The sequence below is a fragment of the Triturus cristatus genome, chromosome 11, assembly GCF_964204655.1.
Source record: "Triturus cristatus chromosome 11, aTriCri1.1, whole genome shotgun sequence".
Classification (NCBI taxonomy): domain Eukaryota; kingdom Metazoa; phylum Chordata; class Amphibia; order Caudata; family Salamandridae; genus Triturus; species Triturus cristatus.
Window position 1 is genome coordinate 188,542,478 of NC_140594.1, and position 17,437 is coordinate 188,559,914.

Consider the following 17,437-nt stretch of genomic DNA (forward strand, 5'->3'; position numbering starts at 1 on the left):
TGTAGTGATTATTTAAAATGAAATTTGTATTTTTAAGTCTATTTATTGTAGTATGCTTTTATGGTTTGCACTTAAACCGAATAAAGACTTTTTGACTGACCATTTAGTTTGCAGACATGTAGTTTTACTTATGAAAAATATACAGCGCACAAACCTTAATATGTGGAAACTGGGATGAACTCAAGCTGGACAGCCTAAAATAAATAAAGCTAGCAAGCAGATGTGAGTCACAAAGCCAATGGTAAGCTATGAATGAATGCATTCCCAGGGAAAGTTTTCAAAATGTCCCTTAGATGATGATAGCAAAGCTAACAGCTGAGCTGTCTGGTAGGCTTCAACCTAAAAAGAAGTAGGGAAGCAACTATGCCCCCCTGAACTCTAAGACAATCCCTGGCAGATGTCTCGGGTAGGTTCAACAGGTCCCTTAGCTGACTCATCAACCTGATCTGATGCCGAGTAAGAAGGAACACCGTTCCCAGATCTGCCCTGAAGGACGCTCTGACATACTGTAGATTCAGCACTAGAATCCGATGAGACTTTGATTTAGAAGAAATCCACGAATTGTCTACATCTTGGACACTTGTCAAAAAGCTTCTGTTGCCTTCTAAACAAAAGATGCACAAATAGTCAATTATCTAGGCATGTGTTTTGAAAACCTGCAAGCGGTGCGTAAACACGCACTTTGTACTTCTAGTCCTTGCTTATGAGAAAGTGTCTTTACGCACTGCTTGCAGGGTTTTAAAACACATAAAAGGCATTGTCATTTACAATGCCAATAGCTCAAAATTTTACAAATGCGAGACCTATTGCATTGCAAATGCTTGCTTTTTATGTTTTGTATAGCGCGAACAAGACCCTTATGGGTATCACAGCGCTTTACAGTGCAGATGCGAGTAACAAAAAACAAGCATAGAAAAATATAGGTGTGACTAATACAAAATAGTAACTAATACACCCTAGCAAGTATATTACAGGTGTATATATAGATAGTTCAGGTAAATTTAGCCGTGCGTATATAAAGCAGATATTGTCCACAAAGGCAGGTCCTTTCATATTCACTGTCTGCAGTGGATCCTCCACCTTCTCTCCAAAAAGGATCACAATCAAATGATAATTACACTTTTCCATTTATGTAATCTAAAGCATCTGTTGGGCTCAATAAGCTTCTGAGATCCTGGAGGGCATAAAAAATGAGACCATCTCTCAGGTAACCGACATGGAATCCACTAGATTTCAGTGGAGGCACTAAAAAGCATATACGTTCTGTAGTCTGACTAATAAGAAAGTCAGTGTGCGGGCCCCAGGATATCTGGTCAAGGAGATCAGATGACGTACCCAATATTGAACATTGAGATATTCTAACCAAGTTCTTTTGGTGGTCTGAGCTAATCTAAAACTTAATTTATGCACAAGTGTATTTTCTGTCCAGCTGCCTTTCACATGGAACCATTTACAACTGCCTTAAAAAACTTTCAAAACAACCTATTTCAGGGGGTGCTGCTGACATCCATGAACATTGGCTGCCTAGCCAAGGAGCACAGTGTCGCTTCCAAGAAAGCAACTCCTGAATGCAACCAATACTTACAGAGTCAGAGAAAAGTATGAGGACTTTCTAATCAAAACATTGCTGCAGTGAAAACAGTCTGACTAAATATAATTCCAACATGCAAAATCGCTTGGGGATCGGAGACTGCCTAGCTTCCAAGATAGCCACCAGATTGAAGGCAAACACACGTTAGATTTGAACGAGTCGGCAAAGGGCCTCGCCATCAACACCGGAGTCCATCTGAAAGGACACCATGTTCAGTACATCTTTTAAAAGATCGTAGCCCCTGGGGAGTGCACCGTTCGTGCCCTATCCTGAAATTTACAACCATGCACTTACTGCAAGCAACATGCAACAAACAGGCCTATTTATCCATGGCATTCAGGGGCCGGTCCCTCATATGGCGGGAGCACACTCCTCGGGAAAACGCTCGGCCCCACGATCGCTCTACAGGGGTGCCTGCAATTACAGCACTGACTCAAAACCTGAAACCCACAGACCACAGAAACCCATCACACACTCATACAGGCGTCCTCCATACTGCCGTCCTCCATAGTGGCACCCCCCATAGATTGCCATTGGAGCTCTCACTGTCCTCACACGGAGGATTTGCGCATCCACAAATCCAAGTAGCTTTTTACAATGGTATATACATCACAGCATGGCCACCTAATGTACTTTTAGAAAATTCAATCTATTTTGAGCGCCCCTTCTGAAAAATGTAAAGATCACAGCCTTTTAGTGGGTGTCTAATAATTGCCAGAGTCTGAAAAATACAGCGATATAATTATAAGGATCAGTGCACAACAACAAACAAACCCTTTCTATCCAATGCGATCAGAGCTGGGGATCTGATATTGCAGGGACACACTCACAGGGAATATGTAGAATCCGTGATTCCTATACAGGCATACCTGTAATTACAATGCCGATTGAATAATCTGAAACCTACAGTGATACAGAAACTTCGCAGCAATAAACCCGCACACAGACAGCTATCTATCGTAGCACTGAAGAGTGTCTTACCTATGTAGTTAGGCGCCTCCAACAACATACAAACTTGGCTAATATATAATCCTGGCCCGAATCCTGACATTAATCAGAGTTGGCTGAAATATGTAAATAGATGTAGAAAGCACAAATCTAAGTGGATTCATACACACAGCATAAACATTACATAGTGGCTTCCAAAATTGTAGTGCATCCTTAACCTCAAAAGAACATTGTGACTGACTCCAAAGATAAAGAAACAAAAGACGCGAAAGTGGACCAAAAAAGACTAAAACAGGACCCACCAATACACGAATCACCAATAGATGGGTAAAATTATGGTGGCACATCCCTAAAACTGATTATGCAAAAACTCAACTCCTTGCTTGACCTGGCCCAATCTACTTAAACAACCACAGATACAGATATAATGCAAAACGAACTTGCTGGAATAAAACCTATGTGATCTTGGTAGCAGAATGACTGAAGCAGAATTTCATATTAGCGATCTTAAAGATAACAAAATCAAGCAGAATAGCAACTTCACAAACCGGATAATGTCATTGGAGAAAAGCTTCATTGATTTAGAAGATTACTACAGGAGAGAGAACCTTCATGTCTTCTCCCTGTCTGAAGCAACTGAAGACTCCGCATGATCCTGTACAGCATTACTTGGAACCTGGATTCCACAGACATTATGCATAAAAATGTGAGTTTAAAAAAAAAAATCACTAGTGCACATAAAATACCCGCTGTGAGACTGAAAAATCTTACATTGCCGAGAGCCATTGTCTTTAGACCACTAAGATACGCACATGTGTAACTAATCATCGATTATGTGAAAAAACACCAACAGAACAACTGGACTGGATGTAAGATTGGAATTTCTTAAGACTTCTTGAAGGACACAGTTAAGAAAAGAAAAACCTTCCTCTCTAAAAGGAAAGACCTTCCAATCCAATTGTCATTTATTGGACCTGTACACAAATCAAGATCTTGTAAAATGGAAAGCTACATATCTTAGAAGAGTCTGCTGCTCTCGGTGCTTTCACTAACAAGCTGGTTGCCTGAGCTACATGAATAGAAGGCTGTCTTAAACCAAGATACTAATATTGTTAGCCTTAATAACGTTACTAACTGAAACTCACTTTTTAATAGTCTCACAAACAGGTTCCTAACTTCATCACTAACTCTAACCATACACCATACGTACATGGCAAATTTACTCGCTGCACTTCCATTCCAAGACTAAACTACATAACAATAAAGTCCCTTACACTCAAGCCACATGTTCTGGTTCCAATATCTCCTTAAGCAAGTTATAACCCGTCACTATTCTTGACTGTTATATCTCTTAAGTAATCAAACCTTTTTTAGGTAAGACATAACTTCATAAATGTACAAAACTCATATTTACTCCCTGGGACTAGCAACCTAAATGTCAAGATTTGCTTCTTTTCGCGATGCAGCGGTGTCTGTAATAATGTAAGAGACCTTAGGAGAAAGAATTATTCTCCGCTAACAAAATGGTATAGAAGTGTTATCTATTACAACTTTATTAAGTGGAGTGACACTTTCTTGATACTTGTTTGGGTTGTTATGAGTAACATGCAGTTACCTAATATTTTCCATATAGCAGTGACTCTCCGCCTAGGGGTTGGTTGGCAGCAGGTGGCATCTGCTGCCTTCTACTTACTTTTGGCATAAAGGTGAGGGTTTGGGATTTGCTGATTAAGGGTGGGCTTATGTCTGGGCTTAAGTGTGTTCTTTTCCATCTCTTCTTACACTCTCTTCACTTTTTCTTCTGTTTCTTACCTTTTTATGCTCCACTCCTCGTCCCCATCTCCATACCTACCTTAACACTAGCCTTTTAATTAGGACCTGCAGCTTGTCCTAAGAAAAATCCCTGCGTACCACATAACTATTCTATTTCTTCCTGTACTACCTTAAGTTATCACCCCTCAACACTTATGAATAGTACTTACATACTAGCAAAAATACCAGTCCCACAAGAATATAATGGCAAATAGAGTTATTTTCATGAAAAACCACGAGGGCAAACCACCAAATTAAATGCCAACAAACCCTCGAGTACTGCTAGAAAATAGTAGGGGATATTTTTCTGCTACCAGAAATAAAAATTGTGATTTAAGAAGCCCACCAAGTGTGCAAAGGCTGGATTGATGACTTTGCCTGCACTCTGGCATACAGAAATAAAAACGCTGTTGTAACTTCAATTTCAAGGTAGTCCGATCTAAAGATTTTGACAGTAGAATCAGATAACGAGGTCAGTTGGCTCCTCACTAGATTACAAAAAGAAGACATTTAACTTTATATAATGAATGTGCAACTACTAAAGACATACCTGAATTTTGGATCCAACTTATTAAGAAACTATCACAAATCCCACCTAAAACAAGATTAATACTTGGAGGAGACTTTCATCTACCCTGGGATGGAATCACTGATGGAATCTGTAAATGCACCTTCGGACCAAACAAATCTCACAAACAAATGCTAAATCTACGCAAAATTCATAAACCTATGGACATTTGGAGACTTAATAATCTATCAAGCAAGGACAATAACTTCTATTAACATTACTCCTGTTCAAGAATAGTATATCTACTTGTAGAGAAATCTCACATGAGTAAGTACTCAGACTCCACTACCGAACCAGTACTGATCTCAGATCAAATTGTATAACAATTACTTGTTTTCGGCATAACACCAAAAACCAAAATCTGCAGAATGAAGGACCTACTAACCAAGCTTTTTTTTAGGAATAATTAAGACAAATGTTGAAGAATATTTAAAACTACACATCCTATTGGATACCCATGAAGCTGCAATCAGAGGTTCCATGATCAGTCTCATAGCAAAGAAAAATAAGGGAGACCATCTCCTAACAAAAGGCATTAGAGCTCCAGAGAAAACATCAACAACCCAACTTGATAGGTAAAGTGACCCAACTGGAATCGCTATGAATATAATAAAATCATGTTAAAAAAATAGTCCACCTTATAATAACCACATAAGAGATCACATTTCTGCAGACACAATAAATCGGAAAGACTCCTGACCTCCTACCTAACACATGATAAACCAAAATCAAGAATTGTATCCATCAAAAATCTAAAACTGTCTATCTCCACTAAAGAGGCAGACATTCTTTCGGTTTTTGAAACCTTCTACTGCAAGCTATACTCTAAAAGTTACTGCTCCTATGAAGAATGCATCAATAGCTCAATAACCTACCTATCCATAATGTATACACCCAAGGAAAGGAAACCCTTAATGCCACAAGAATTCAAAAAAACTAATCTTCTCCCTAAAACATGGGAAATAGGCAATACCCTGATCGCTATCCAGTCTCCTTTGATCACTAGTCGTATACTTAAACAATAACTGGATCCACATCAAATGCAACAATAATTATCTTTCCAAAAGAAGGCGAAGACCCACAAGACAAAAAACTACTGACCCTTATACTCAAGTAACACTTACTGCAAAATGTATGCTAAGATTTCTGCCAGCCGACTCCAATTCTTCCTTAAAACAATCATCCAGCCTTCTCACACAGTCTAGATCACTGGCAGATCAGCCTTGGATAACATTAGAGTTTTAAGCCATGTCATTGAAAGGGCAAACCTTCTTCCTTAACTCCTCCTTTGACTTAGCCTTAGACACAGAAAAGACTTTTGATAAGGTGTGTTGGACGTTTCTGTTGGCAATTCTAGAAAGTTTTAATATTGACACTACATTCACCAAAATGGTCCTTGCACTATATGACAACTGTTGGACCCGGCCTCGTAGCATGGCTCTACTTGTCCCCGCACCACCTAACCTGGTACCTGCAGCCCCGAGCCCACGGCCTAGCCGATCCTTTTCACCAGAACACACGCACCCGACCCGGACATCCTCGTCCATGGCCTCTCTCCCTTCGGCCACCCCGGGCCCGCGTGCCCACTTCATGCACCAAGATGGCCGCCCGGCCCCAGCGCGACCCGGGCCTAGCGGCGCCACTCCGGCTGGAGGACACCACGCTTGCCAGGGGATGAGAGAGGGAGGAGCAGTTCTATCGCACCTCTGAACTCCCCTGGGACGATGAGTTTCGATCGGCCCTCCGGCCTCCCTGAGAGCTGGCTCCACGCCTGCTGGGTGTCTGGGACTCCTCCCGACCCGGCCCTGAGAGGATCAAAAGACAATGGCAGGAAACCCCGACAAGCGACCCCCAGGTGACAAGACCCCTGCCTGCACAGACTCCGGACATCAAAGAGGGGTCGACCTATAACAAGGGGTGCTCTGAGACTGTCCGGCAGATTCGACGCTGGAACAACGAGAGCCTGCTGACGCGGTCGCGGCTCCTGGAACTTAGAACCCCCTGAGCCCTGCTGAGTGACTCGCGGCTCCCTGAAGATCGTAAGACCTCCGAACGGTACCTGAGCCCTGCTGAGTGACTCGCGGCTCCCTGAAGATCGTAAGACCTCCGAACGGTACCTGAGCCCTGCTGAGTGACTCGCGGCTCCCTGAAGATCGTAAGACCTCCGAACTTGTACCTGAGCCCTGCTGAGTGACTCGCGGCTCCCCGAAGATCGTAAGACCTCCGAACTTGTACTTGAGCCCTGCTGAGTGACTCGCGGCTCCCTGAAGATCGTAAGACCTCCGAACTGTACCTGAGCCCGCTGAGTGACTCGCGGCTTCCACCGACTCCACTGGTCCCGCCGGACCCCAACGACAACAAGCCTACCCCCCAGCTCGAGGATTGTGAGCTTTGCGCCGGGTACGTCCTTGCCTTGAACCTTACCAGAGACTGTCCCGCTACCCCCTATCCCTTCCGAGACTCATTGAGCCCGCGCTCTCCTTGTACATATTTGCAGTGCTAACCTGTTTGATAAAGAGTGATTCCTAAGAACGCACGGTGTGGTGTTTCTGTGTCGTGTGGTGCCAGAAGTACGATCCTCGATACGGGATTCCTCCTCCTGAGGAGTCTCCCGCCAGTGCCCGGCTACGATACTTTGAGGGTGGGTCTCAGGGTAGCCAGGACCCCCTTTCCGGGCTCCTCTGAGGTCGCCGTCTAACAACAACCTTTCCACAAGAGTTAATATCAATGGCCTTCTGTTGAATATTTTTACCCTCCAACAATGCAAAAGACAAGGCTGCTCACTTCCACTCTTCCTATTTCTCTTTACAATGTAACCCCTTATAGCAATTACAGAAGGCAAAGATATTGCGAAAATCCCATTAAAGTAAAGCACACAGAAAGCAGCAGCATATGCAGATAACTTGCGAAAACGTTTAGAAGGCTATCCCCCCTATCCTTAACACAATAGAGAACTTTTCCAACGTATCAGGCTATACACTTAACCAGTGGTGGCCGACGCAATACTAAAGTGGAGGGGGTTGGGGGCAGGAGACGGTGATTAGAGGAATAATAATGTAATTAAAAAACCTTACCTGTCATGCGCTGACGCTGCCGGCGACTTCTGTGCTTCTCTTCTCCCGGCAGTCACTGGGGCACAAAGCACAGGCTCCCCACCCAATCCAGAAGCTGCTGTCATGCTATAACAAGCATGTGAGCAGCGTGGGGATTGGCCTTAGCGGGCTGGTCTGATGCTGGCTCAGGCACAGGGAGCCTGTGCCTTTTCTCCAACCCGGCTGTCAACACAACTGGGTTGGAGAAACCTAAGTACGCATGTCTGTTTGACTGGCTTAAGACAGCTATCAAAACCGACATGCACACTTTACAGTGCCCATCACTTCTCCTCCCTGTCATTGCCCCACCCAAGACTCCCTGGCTCAGTCAGTGGACGGAAAATAAAATGATGATAATGTTTTATTATCATTTTATTTTTCGCTGATTGACTCTGACCAGTGGGACGACGTTCTTCTGCCATTACAGAGGAGCCGCCCCTGCACTTAGCAAGGAAAAAACAAACTAATCCCCCATTAATAATCTCTGCAATAGCTCCATTATCCACAACATTTGACTTAAATGGAACATAATAGAATCAAATATTTGGAGATTTAGTTTGAACACAATCTAAATGCCTCTATTAAGTATAACGGAGATAAACTAATAAATAGTATTAAAGACCACTACTTAGCAGCATAAATCTTGCAGACTACCACAGATTCTAAACCGCACGTCTCGCAAAGCAAGAGAGTAATTGGATCCTGAAACCACTACCATACTCCCCAATTTGGTTAGAACTGAAGCTAATCCATCCTTTAATATAACCTCTCTCATCACAATGAAAAAATTAGACCACCACATCAAGCCGATATAGCCCTTATATTTAAAATAAAATACAGAAATAAGGTAATTGTGCATCCAAATGTATGCTCTACTCTCCCCTAACCACCCAGACAGATAAAAATACTCCAAACCAAATGGGAAACCCTATTCAATGACTTTGGCTTACTTAACTTCATCACATTGAACTGGGACAATATTTAGTCAACCAATACAGTTTAAAATTGTCCCCCCTCTTTGACATTGTACATATTGGACAGCTCACATACCCCACAGGACTCCCCTACTTAACACAGACAAATGCTGGGGGCATTGGAAAGAAATTAGCATGTTTATCCTACACATTCCAAACATAAAATAGACTCCTGACCTTACCTGCATTTCATTGGAGATCTTCTCTCAACAGATCACCCAAAAACGTATCTCCCTCCTAGACAGCTTACTAACTATTGGAGCTTAATCTATTCTCTCAGAAATTGGAGAACTTCACACAACTATCTATCCATACGTGGTGTGCATGGATCCAATTCATTAAGGATGCAGTTAACTCCCTTAACTCTTTACTATCCAACTCAGTACCAAAATCTAACATCTGGGAAAGCTTGGACAAATAATTTCAAGTTAGCAAAACAACATAAGTCCTTGAAAACCTTCAGTTAACGCCACACGGACATAATAGCCTAGTGGAATCTGCCCTACCTACCACCCGGTCCTACCCAAACTCTACTATCCTATTCTCCCCCTTGTATTCCTCTCCCCAATCTCATCCTGTCCTCTCCCTTTCCCGTCTTTCTCTCTCCTCTTTCTTCTACTTTTTTGTCATCTTTCCACTCCCCTCATTCTTGAAAAATGTTCATACATATCTGGCCTAGGCATTGGGAATCCAACTGTAATAATTGAATACATGAGTCTTTGTTGCCATTGTGACCAGGAGGCAGCTATTTCGAGGCATGATCAATTTTGCAGTATGCAATATATACTTCAGCAGTAGCCGCCTTCTTTCTAGAATTGAAATTTGTTTCTCACACTTTGAATGTTTGGTTAGTTTGCACTGGATTATATTAGAGCACAATTTAAAATAATCTGAATGTGTCTGTTGATCTACTGGAAAAAGCTGAAGCCATGCCACATTCAGGTTAATAGATGTCACCTTGGACATTCATGATCCAGCAAAGGACTCTGTGTGTAGGGTCAGCATATATGATTTGCAAAATTTATTGACAACTTGGTATCACATAGTATAATTCTCTTCATGCTTATTTGCATAGCCAAACATATGGAAGCAATGTTTATCACCCACTTACCAGTTTATGAAGGACTAAAGTAAACATATTCTGTCCCAAAATTACATGAGGGATTGTTTCATTTCGCACCTTTTAATTCCCATTTAAGTGACCAATAGGGTTGAAGTTGGACCATGTCCTCATTATTTAAATATTCTTCATAAAACACATGAAATCAGCATTCAGTACTTTAAACCATTTTCAAGTTGTTTTTACTAGTATGAAAATTAGTCCCCTTATACCTCCTGTTTTTGTTTGATGTAGTTTATATTGTACTGTATTTTATTTAATGTATTTCTTTTCCATTGGTCTGAATTAGGTGGTTTCACCCGAACATCACAGGAGTGGAGGCAGAAAATCTGCTCCTCACCAGAGGGGTTGATGGAAGCTTCTTGGCACGACTCAGTAAAAGCAACCCTGGAGATTTCACTCTCTCTGTGAGGTAAGCAAATGAATGCCAAGAATCAATTCCGTTCACAAAGCAATGTATAAGTTATCACACAATGGTGCTTCTGCAAGAACAACAAACTCAATTTTCATGGAATGCAATCCATGCTAAATCTACTCTTTTACACTTGTAAAATCCTTACACATAGTATGAAGTCAGTGTCCTTCTGGCTTACTAGGGAATTGGTCCACTGCAATATATTTCATGGTGACTTCATCTCCATTGTGAAATCTTCTGAAATATCTGGCTACGTGATAGCTTATGTAATTATTTTTTATGGCTCCTATGTGCTGCAGGATTCTTTTAATTACCGGCAGTGTAGTACTCCCTATATACATTTTAGGAGGAGATGGGGAAAGAAAGCTTATGCAGTTTGAGTTAAGGTATATTCTAGCTATGAATAGCTGGTGAAGAATTGCACATATATCTGTGATAATGTTGATCGTCTGACATAGTAAGTTGATGCCTCCGGGTTTTTAAAGTATTTTAAGTTGGTTTAACCTTTTCCTTTTTACAGCATAACTGCTGGATTATTGACTCAAGTAACTCAGTCATGGAAGCCCACTAAGGCAGGACATGTGTACTTGAATGAAGTCTGATACGAAAATTAATTTAGGAAATTATCTACCATATACTGGCACTTTGGTTAATCAATTAAGTTGGTGTATGCTGTAGATCAATGTACAGAGCCCACTGTGGCGGTATGTATTGGGATTCATTAAGTGCTCGAACTTAGGGAATGGTTATTTACAAGAGATACAGGGTACTTTACATGTTTAAAACATTTATAGAAAATGAAATCACATTATCAATAATAAGAATAATCTGTTAATGTTTACTACACTTCAAAATGGTGAGCTATTTGAAACATGAGGCGGTCTGACGTTTGTCGATGATGTTGGATCACTATATATATGGAATTAATTTTAATGATGACTGAACTTGTGAGCAAGGCTTTGATTAGCTGAAATGCATTGATGTACCTCAGAAACATATAAATACAAATATTGAAGCAGCCTCTGGAGTGCCAGTCTCTCAGTAATTGGGTATGAGAGCCTGTTTGATTTAAAAAATGGTTAGGCTATTTAGACATGAGAGAAAATAGTTTAAATATATTTTATGATTGTGTTTATTTGTAGATTAGTTGGTGAAAGTACAGTGGTTTGTACATATCCTGAGGAAGGGCAAGAAGAATGTGCAAAATGTGTTGAGGAAAGCAACATCACGGGGCAGGGAGGGTACGTGGGAGAAGACAAGCAACAACAACAACAACTATTTTGGTGGGTTTAGGGTTATGCCCACTCCCCACAGGAAGTGGTCATATAGAGAGTGTAGTGACCCCAAGGGTAAGTAACCCGTTGACTACTACCCTTTATTCCCCTCAACACCTTAAATTCAGTATTTAGGCGGCCTCCTGACACCAGGAACTCCGATTCACCTGACAAAAGAAGGAGGATGACCAAGAAGAGCCGGAGAAGCAAGCCCATGTGCATCCAGACACTCCAGGGCAGGTAAAACTGAACTGATGGTGGTTCTTTGGACCTTGGCCGCCTAGTACCTTAACTCCTAAATGGGACTCTCGATATACAATTGCAAGTACCTGTTTGCAGTATATGTTTCTTTCTACATAAGAAAGCATTACAGCATAAAAATGCATTTGTATGATATTTTTGCTTACCTGTAAAAAAAAGTGATAACTCGAAAAGTACTTTCCCAATTACGGAGTTTTTGGTGTTAAATATATATAAAAATTATCTGTTATTTTTCTAAATTGCTCTTGCGTTTCTTCTTGAGTGTTAGTCTTATTTATTGACTGTGTGTGTCCAACAAATGCTTAACACTACCTTCTGATAAGCCAAAACTGCTAGTCCACACTACTACAAAAGAGAGCATTTGGAATTATTAATTTAAGCCACGTAAGTCAATAAGCGTCGTCTGGACTTCGTACATTGTGTATCTCATTTTGGTACACTACATGAAAGCCAGCTTCCTACACTCATGACCTGGGAGTATCTTCCATTAAACTGTCCTTGAATTCTTTTGCAGATTACTTTTTGTACGACTCTGCACCATACATTTGCTTTGTGGTTTGCTGGTAGATTTTCCTTGTATTGATCCATGGGACAGCCATCACAAGGAGCTAAGGGTTTGCATTTTCATGGCTGTTTTTGCGTTTCGTTGGTGGCATTCCTTTTTGTGATTATACCTGATAAAGGTCAGCTATTCTAGCCCTTCTTACCATCTTAAACAGGGTGGTGTAGTCTGGGAGATGCAATGATTTTATGGAACTTGTCTGTAGTGCAGGTATTCAGAAGTTTGTGTTGATCGCATTTAGAAATCTGTCCACGTTCTTTGTTCTCAGTTTCAGGTCCTCCTCCATATTTGTGCTCAGCAGCCCTATGCAAGATTCAAGAGGTTCTGTGGTAATTTTCAATGAGATCCATTTTTGTGCTGGTACCAGACCCTTGCATGGAGTCCTTCAGATTCTTTTGAGACGGTTTGGGGTGTGTGGGGGGGAGATCACTTGCTAGCTACCTCTTAGAAAGCCTCCTAACTGGCTGGGAAGTGAAGTATGACATTTTTCTATATTCAGATCATAAACATTGTTTGGTGTATACATAAAAGGATTAAAAACCATTATTATTTGTTTAATTTCTAAATATATCTCTTCTTCCTCTATTATAGCCACCATTTTGGAAAATGGCCTGTGTATTGACACCAAAATGAAGTATTTAGGTCTCATGGATCCTTAAATTTTTCATCATCACCGCAACACATCCGTCATTTTTAAGAATGTCGTACAGAAAAATTGGGCCTGGATCAGCAATATAGATCAGTTCATTAATGATCTAAAAAAACAAATCAAAAATAAAAATCTCATTTGAACCTGGAGACGCTGTGCCTGCCCAGGTACTGAGTGCTGAAGAAGATAACAACCCTACTTATCTTAATAATGCACTTTTTTATGTAAGCAGATAATTTTTTCGTCTGAGACAAGCAAGTCTGCACAGGACAAGTCCAAAGTCACACATGCCCCCCTAAACAGTAGTTTTAAAAAGAAAATGGAACAGTTCTTTTTGTCACTGTTTCCCTGTTTGTTTTTTAGGAGATGTTATTGTGTCTTTTCCCCCCAAATGTAAGTTTTTAGTTCGACACTAGTCTGAATAAAAAAAAAAAAAGGTAGAAACCCAAAAATGTAAAGTTTTAAAAAATGTTAACAAAACAGCTCTTTTCAGAGATACCCTATAGTTTAATTATCTGTTATTTGTAGTATGTTTCCTTATTTTCTCCTCCTTAAAAACTCTTGTGAGAGTCTTGCGCGAGCCAAGAAAAAGCCATCAAAGTCAGTGGCTCTTGCGAGACTTTTCAAGAAACTCGCAAGAGCCAGGTAGACAATCCCTCAAGTGTAGTCTGAAGGGGCAGTGCTGTCTGCTTTTCTTTTGCGAGCCTCTTGCGAGACCATACCAGAATTTGAAAATCACCCAATAGAAAAGATCATACGGTATATCAGGTAACTGTGTACCATACAAACAGCAGTTGGCCACAACCTAACCTACTTTTCTAACTGCCAAAATTCGACCATTTACATTTATAATTTTGCCACCCTCCCTTTTTTCCCTACTCGTATAACTCTATCTTGCTCCTAGAGCTTACTCATTCTGCTGAGCACTCCTCTTGTGACTGAGATCTCCATATTGCACTATGGTTCGCCTCTGGAGTTTGGGACACTGCTTCATCCACTGAGATAGAGAATTAATTGTGGCATTGACAGAAATCTTGGATTTCCAAAGTTTGACATAACTTAGATTGTTCATAGAGGTATGAAGTGGCATTAGTTTTTAACAATGGTTGAGAGCATTTTGTGATTGTGAGCACCCAGACCTGATGATAGTGCACTGTGATGGAAAGTACATAGACACAATCACAGGTGTTGCGCTTAAAATGCAAATGAAGGAGGCCTTTTCACAATTGATGTCTTTCTTTCGTCACACTGGTATATATATTCTAGTAGGTGTCAAAGGCAAAAATGACAATGGTCCAAAGAGTTTTGTCCTATGATTGAGAAATCCTGGAAGTATGTCAATAAAACAGTTTCTGCATTTCTTCGTGACCATGGCATCGGCTCTATATATCATAACAGTATTCGTTTTGATTTGCCAGGTGTCTATAAGCAAGATGGAATGTACTTCACTGCATAAGGGAACAGGATCTTCCTTAATAACATCAATGAATGCATCCAGTTCTATGTATAACTGGATCCTAAACACTGTAAGCACAAAGGCTCTTGTCAGAGCCACCCTATTCCAACATTATGTGATAGTTTCATGGTATGAATCCCCTGTTTTTTAGGGATACTGACACCCAAGAGAGTCTCGCTAGAGCGGTAGCACCCAAACTCCTGCCTCTATTCGTATATTTGTCCGACTCTCGCAAGAGTCTTGCAAGCTGAAACTTTTAGCATACATCTGGATAACAGTCCTGTATTCTTGGGTATGGGTAGTAGAGTGTGCAAACACATGAGCCTCTCTGCTGTGGCGTCTATATGCAGACAGATTTTCTCTACCCCTCCCTATTTTTTTTACAATCCTGCGAACATCTTGTTAGATCATACATTGTTTGATGGGATCGAATTTACACTCTTTTTGATTACAGTACTTATACTTTATATATCCTACTACTAGGGTATGGAGATAAAGTGGCCTCTCCACTCCGAGCTTTACTCAGTATAACAGCAGTGTATACTAGGGTGTAACACCTATCACCAGGGCAACAACTCTTTATAGTATGGTGTGGGAGTGACGGGCTTCTCCGCTGAGACCTCGCCTCAAGGTGACCATTATGCATAGTAGGGTGTGGGAGGAACTAGCCTTTCCACTCAGACCTCTCTCTCAGATGATGGGTGACCATAGTAAGGTGTGTAAAGGGACTGCCTTCTCCACTGATACCCTCTTTTAGATGATGGGTGTGTGTAGTAGGGTGTGGGGAGGGATTGGCCTCCACTGAGAGCTGTCTCTTGGGTGAGAGGAGTGAATAGTAGGGTGTGCAGAGGGACTGTCATCTGTTTTGAGATTTTATATATATATATATATACATTGCAGATTAATTGCTTAGTAGGGGAAGCAAAGTCTGAGGTCTATTTATGACCTGAATAGTAAACATTGATGATGGACTATGGTCACAAACATTTTAAAAGGACTAGCTAGCCATCCGGACTCCATGGTCCTGTGTAAGGCAACTCGCCGAAACGCGTAGACTGTCCTTTGTTGCACGAGTGTTGAAATAAAAGAAAATTCTTTTGCAATATTACCCCCGGAGTGCTGCCTCAGTTCCGTTGAATCACAAGAAGAATGGAATTGTGAAAATCAAGTTTTATGCAGCAGCTGCGCTGCAAAAGGCGTGCACCCGAGCGTGAATGCGAAACGGAGTCTGGAGAGCAGTCAAATCTTACCGGGTCCTGGAGAGTTCCTCCGATGCCTCTGCCGATGTCAGAATTCTTGTCTCTGACCGAACACGAATACGAGGCCAGCCATCTGTGGTAAGCCCGCAAAAGTGTTACAGGGTGTGACATTGAGAGCGGGGTTGTAGCCTGAAATCCTGAGCGCTTCGGAGTAAGGGGTGGCGGGGAGGGCGGATCAGGCGGATCCCGCGCCCGGTATGCGGTAACTGTTTGCTAGTGCGAGCAAATCCGACTGCTGGGATTGGAAGCTGGCTCTGACAACGTGAGCCAGAAAACTGGAAACAGCTTTATTCAAAGCTTTGTTAAGACCACAAAAATAGTTAAATAAGGCATAGCTTGGAAAAACATTTCTTCACACAAAAGAATGTGAACAAATTATGGGGGTGTATTGAAAGAAAGATAAAAAACAAGCATTTACAATGCAATGGTCTCGGCATTGTTAAAGTTAGAGCTATTGGCATTGCTCATGACATTATTTTTGTTTATGTTTTTAAAACATTTAAAGAAACTGCATTGTTATTTACAATGATGTCAATAGCTTAATCACTCTCAAATGCGAGACCTATTGCATTTGCACCCACACACAGAGCCACCCACCCACACAGAGCCACCCACCCACACAGAGCCACCCACACACACAGAGCCACCCACCCACACAGAGCCACCCACACAGAGCAACCCACACACAAATAGAGGCACCCACAGAGCCACCTATACACACAGTTACCCACACACAGCCAGAGCCACCACACATAGAACCACCTACAAAAAAAGCCACCCCCACAGAGCCACCCACACACAGAGCCACCCCCACACACACACACACACACACACACACACACACACAGCCACCCACACACACAGCCACCCACACACACAGAGCCACCCACCCACACACAAACACACACACACACACACACACAGACCTAAAAAGGAGGGGTGACTTCAAGGGCCAAGACAGATGTGAGGAGCGGAGCAAAGTCAGGGTGGAGCGGGGCATGTAGGGCCAAAGAATAGCGAAGGGCTGGAAGCCAAGGCGAGAACTTAGGACAAGAGACGAGGGTGGGGGGTTGAAGGACAGAAAGGTAGGGAGATATTAGGGGAAAGGGAGAAGAGCGGAACTCAGCCTATGATTGGCGCATGGCCAAAAGGCAGCAGTCCAGGGCTCAAAGAGAGGACAGCGTGCGGCTGTAATACGAAGAGAAGAGGCGCGGGCGAAAAAGGGGAGAGGGCAGAAGCAATAATGTGTATTGTATTGTAATTGCAATTAAATAGCTCTGACGACTTGACGAGGTGTTGAAGCGCTTTTACGGTGAGTAGCACGCTACTCCAGCACCCATTTGGATTAGTGTAGGAAATTACAAGAAAAAAAGAGCGAGGGTAAGAAATCCAGATATTTAGGGCAAGAGTGGCCGATAAGAGTAAAAGATGGTGTCTTTCAGGGAAAATTAGTGGA

The 17,437-nt window shown here is 41.9% G+C and overlaps 1 protein-coding gene across 2 annotated transcripts in view; it reads left to right on the forward strand.

Moving 5' to 3' along the window:
- Positions 1-17,437, forward strand: part of PTPN11 (protein tyrosine phosphatase non-receptor type 11) — a 663,532-nt gene that overhangs the window by 83,103 nt on the left and 562,992 nt on the right. For both annotated transcript variants that reach the window (XM_085636151.1, XM_085636152.1), the window contains exon 2: positions 10,395-10,517. In XM_085636151.1, the coding sequence (XP_085492277.1) occupies positions 10,395-10,517 (123 nt within the window). The remainder of the gene's footprint in view (positions 1-10,394; positions 10,518-17,437) is intronic.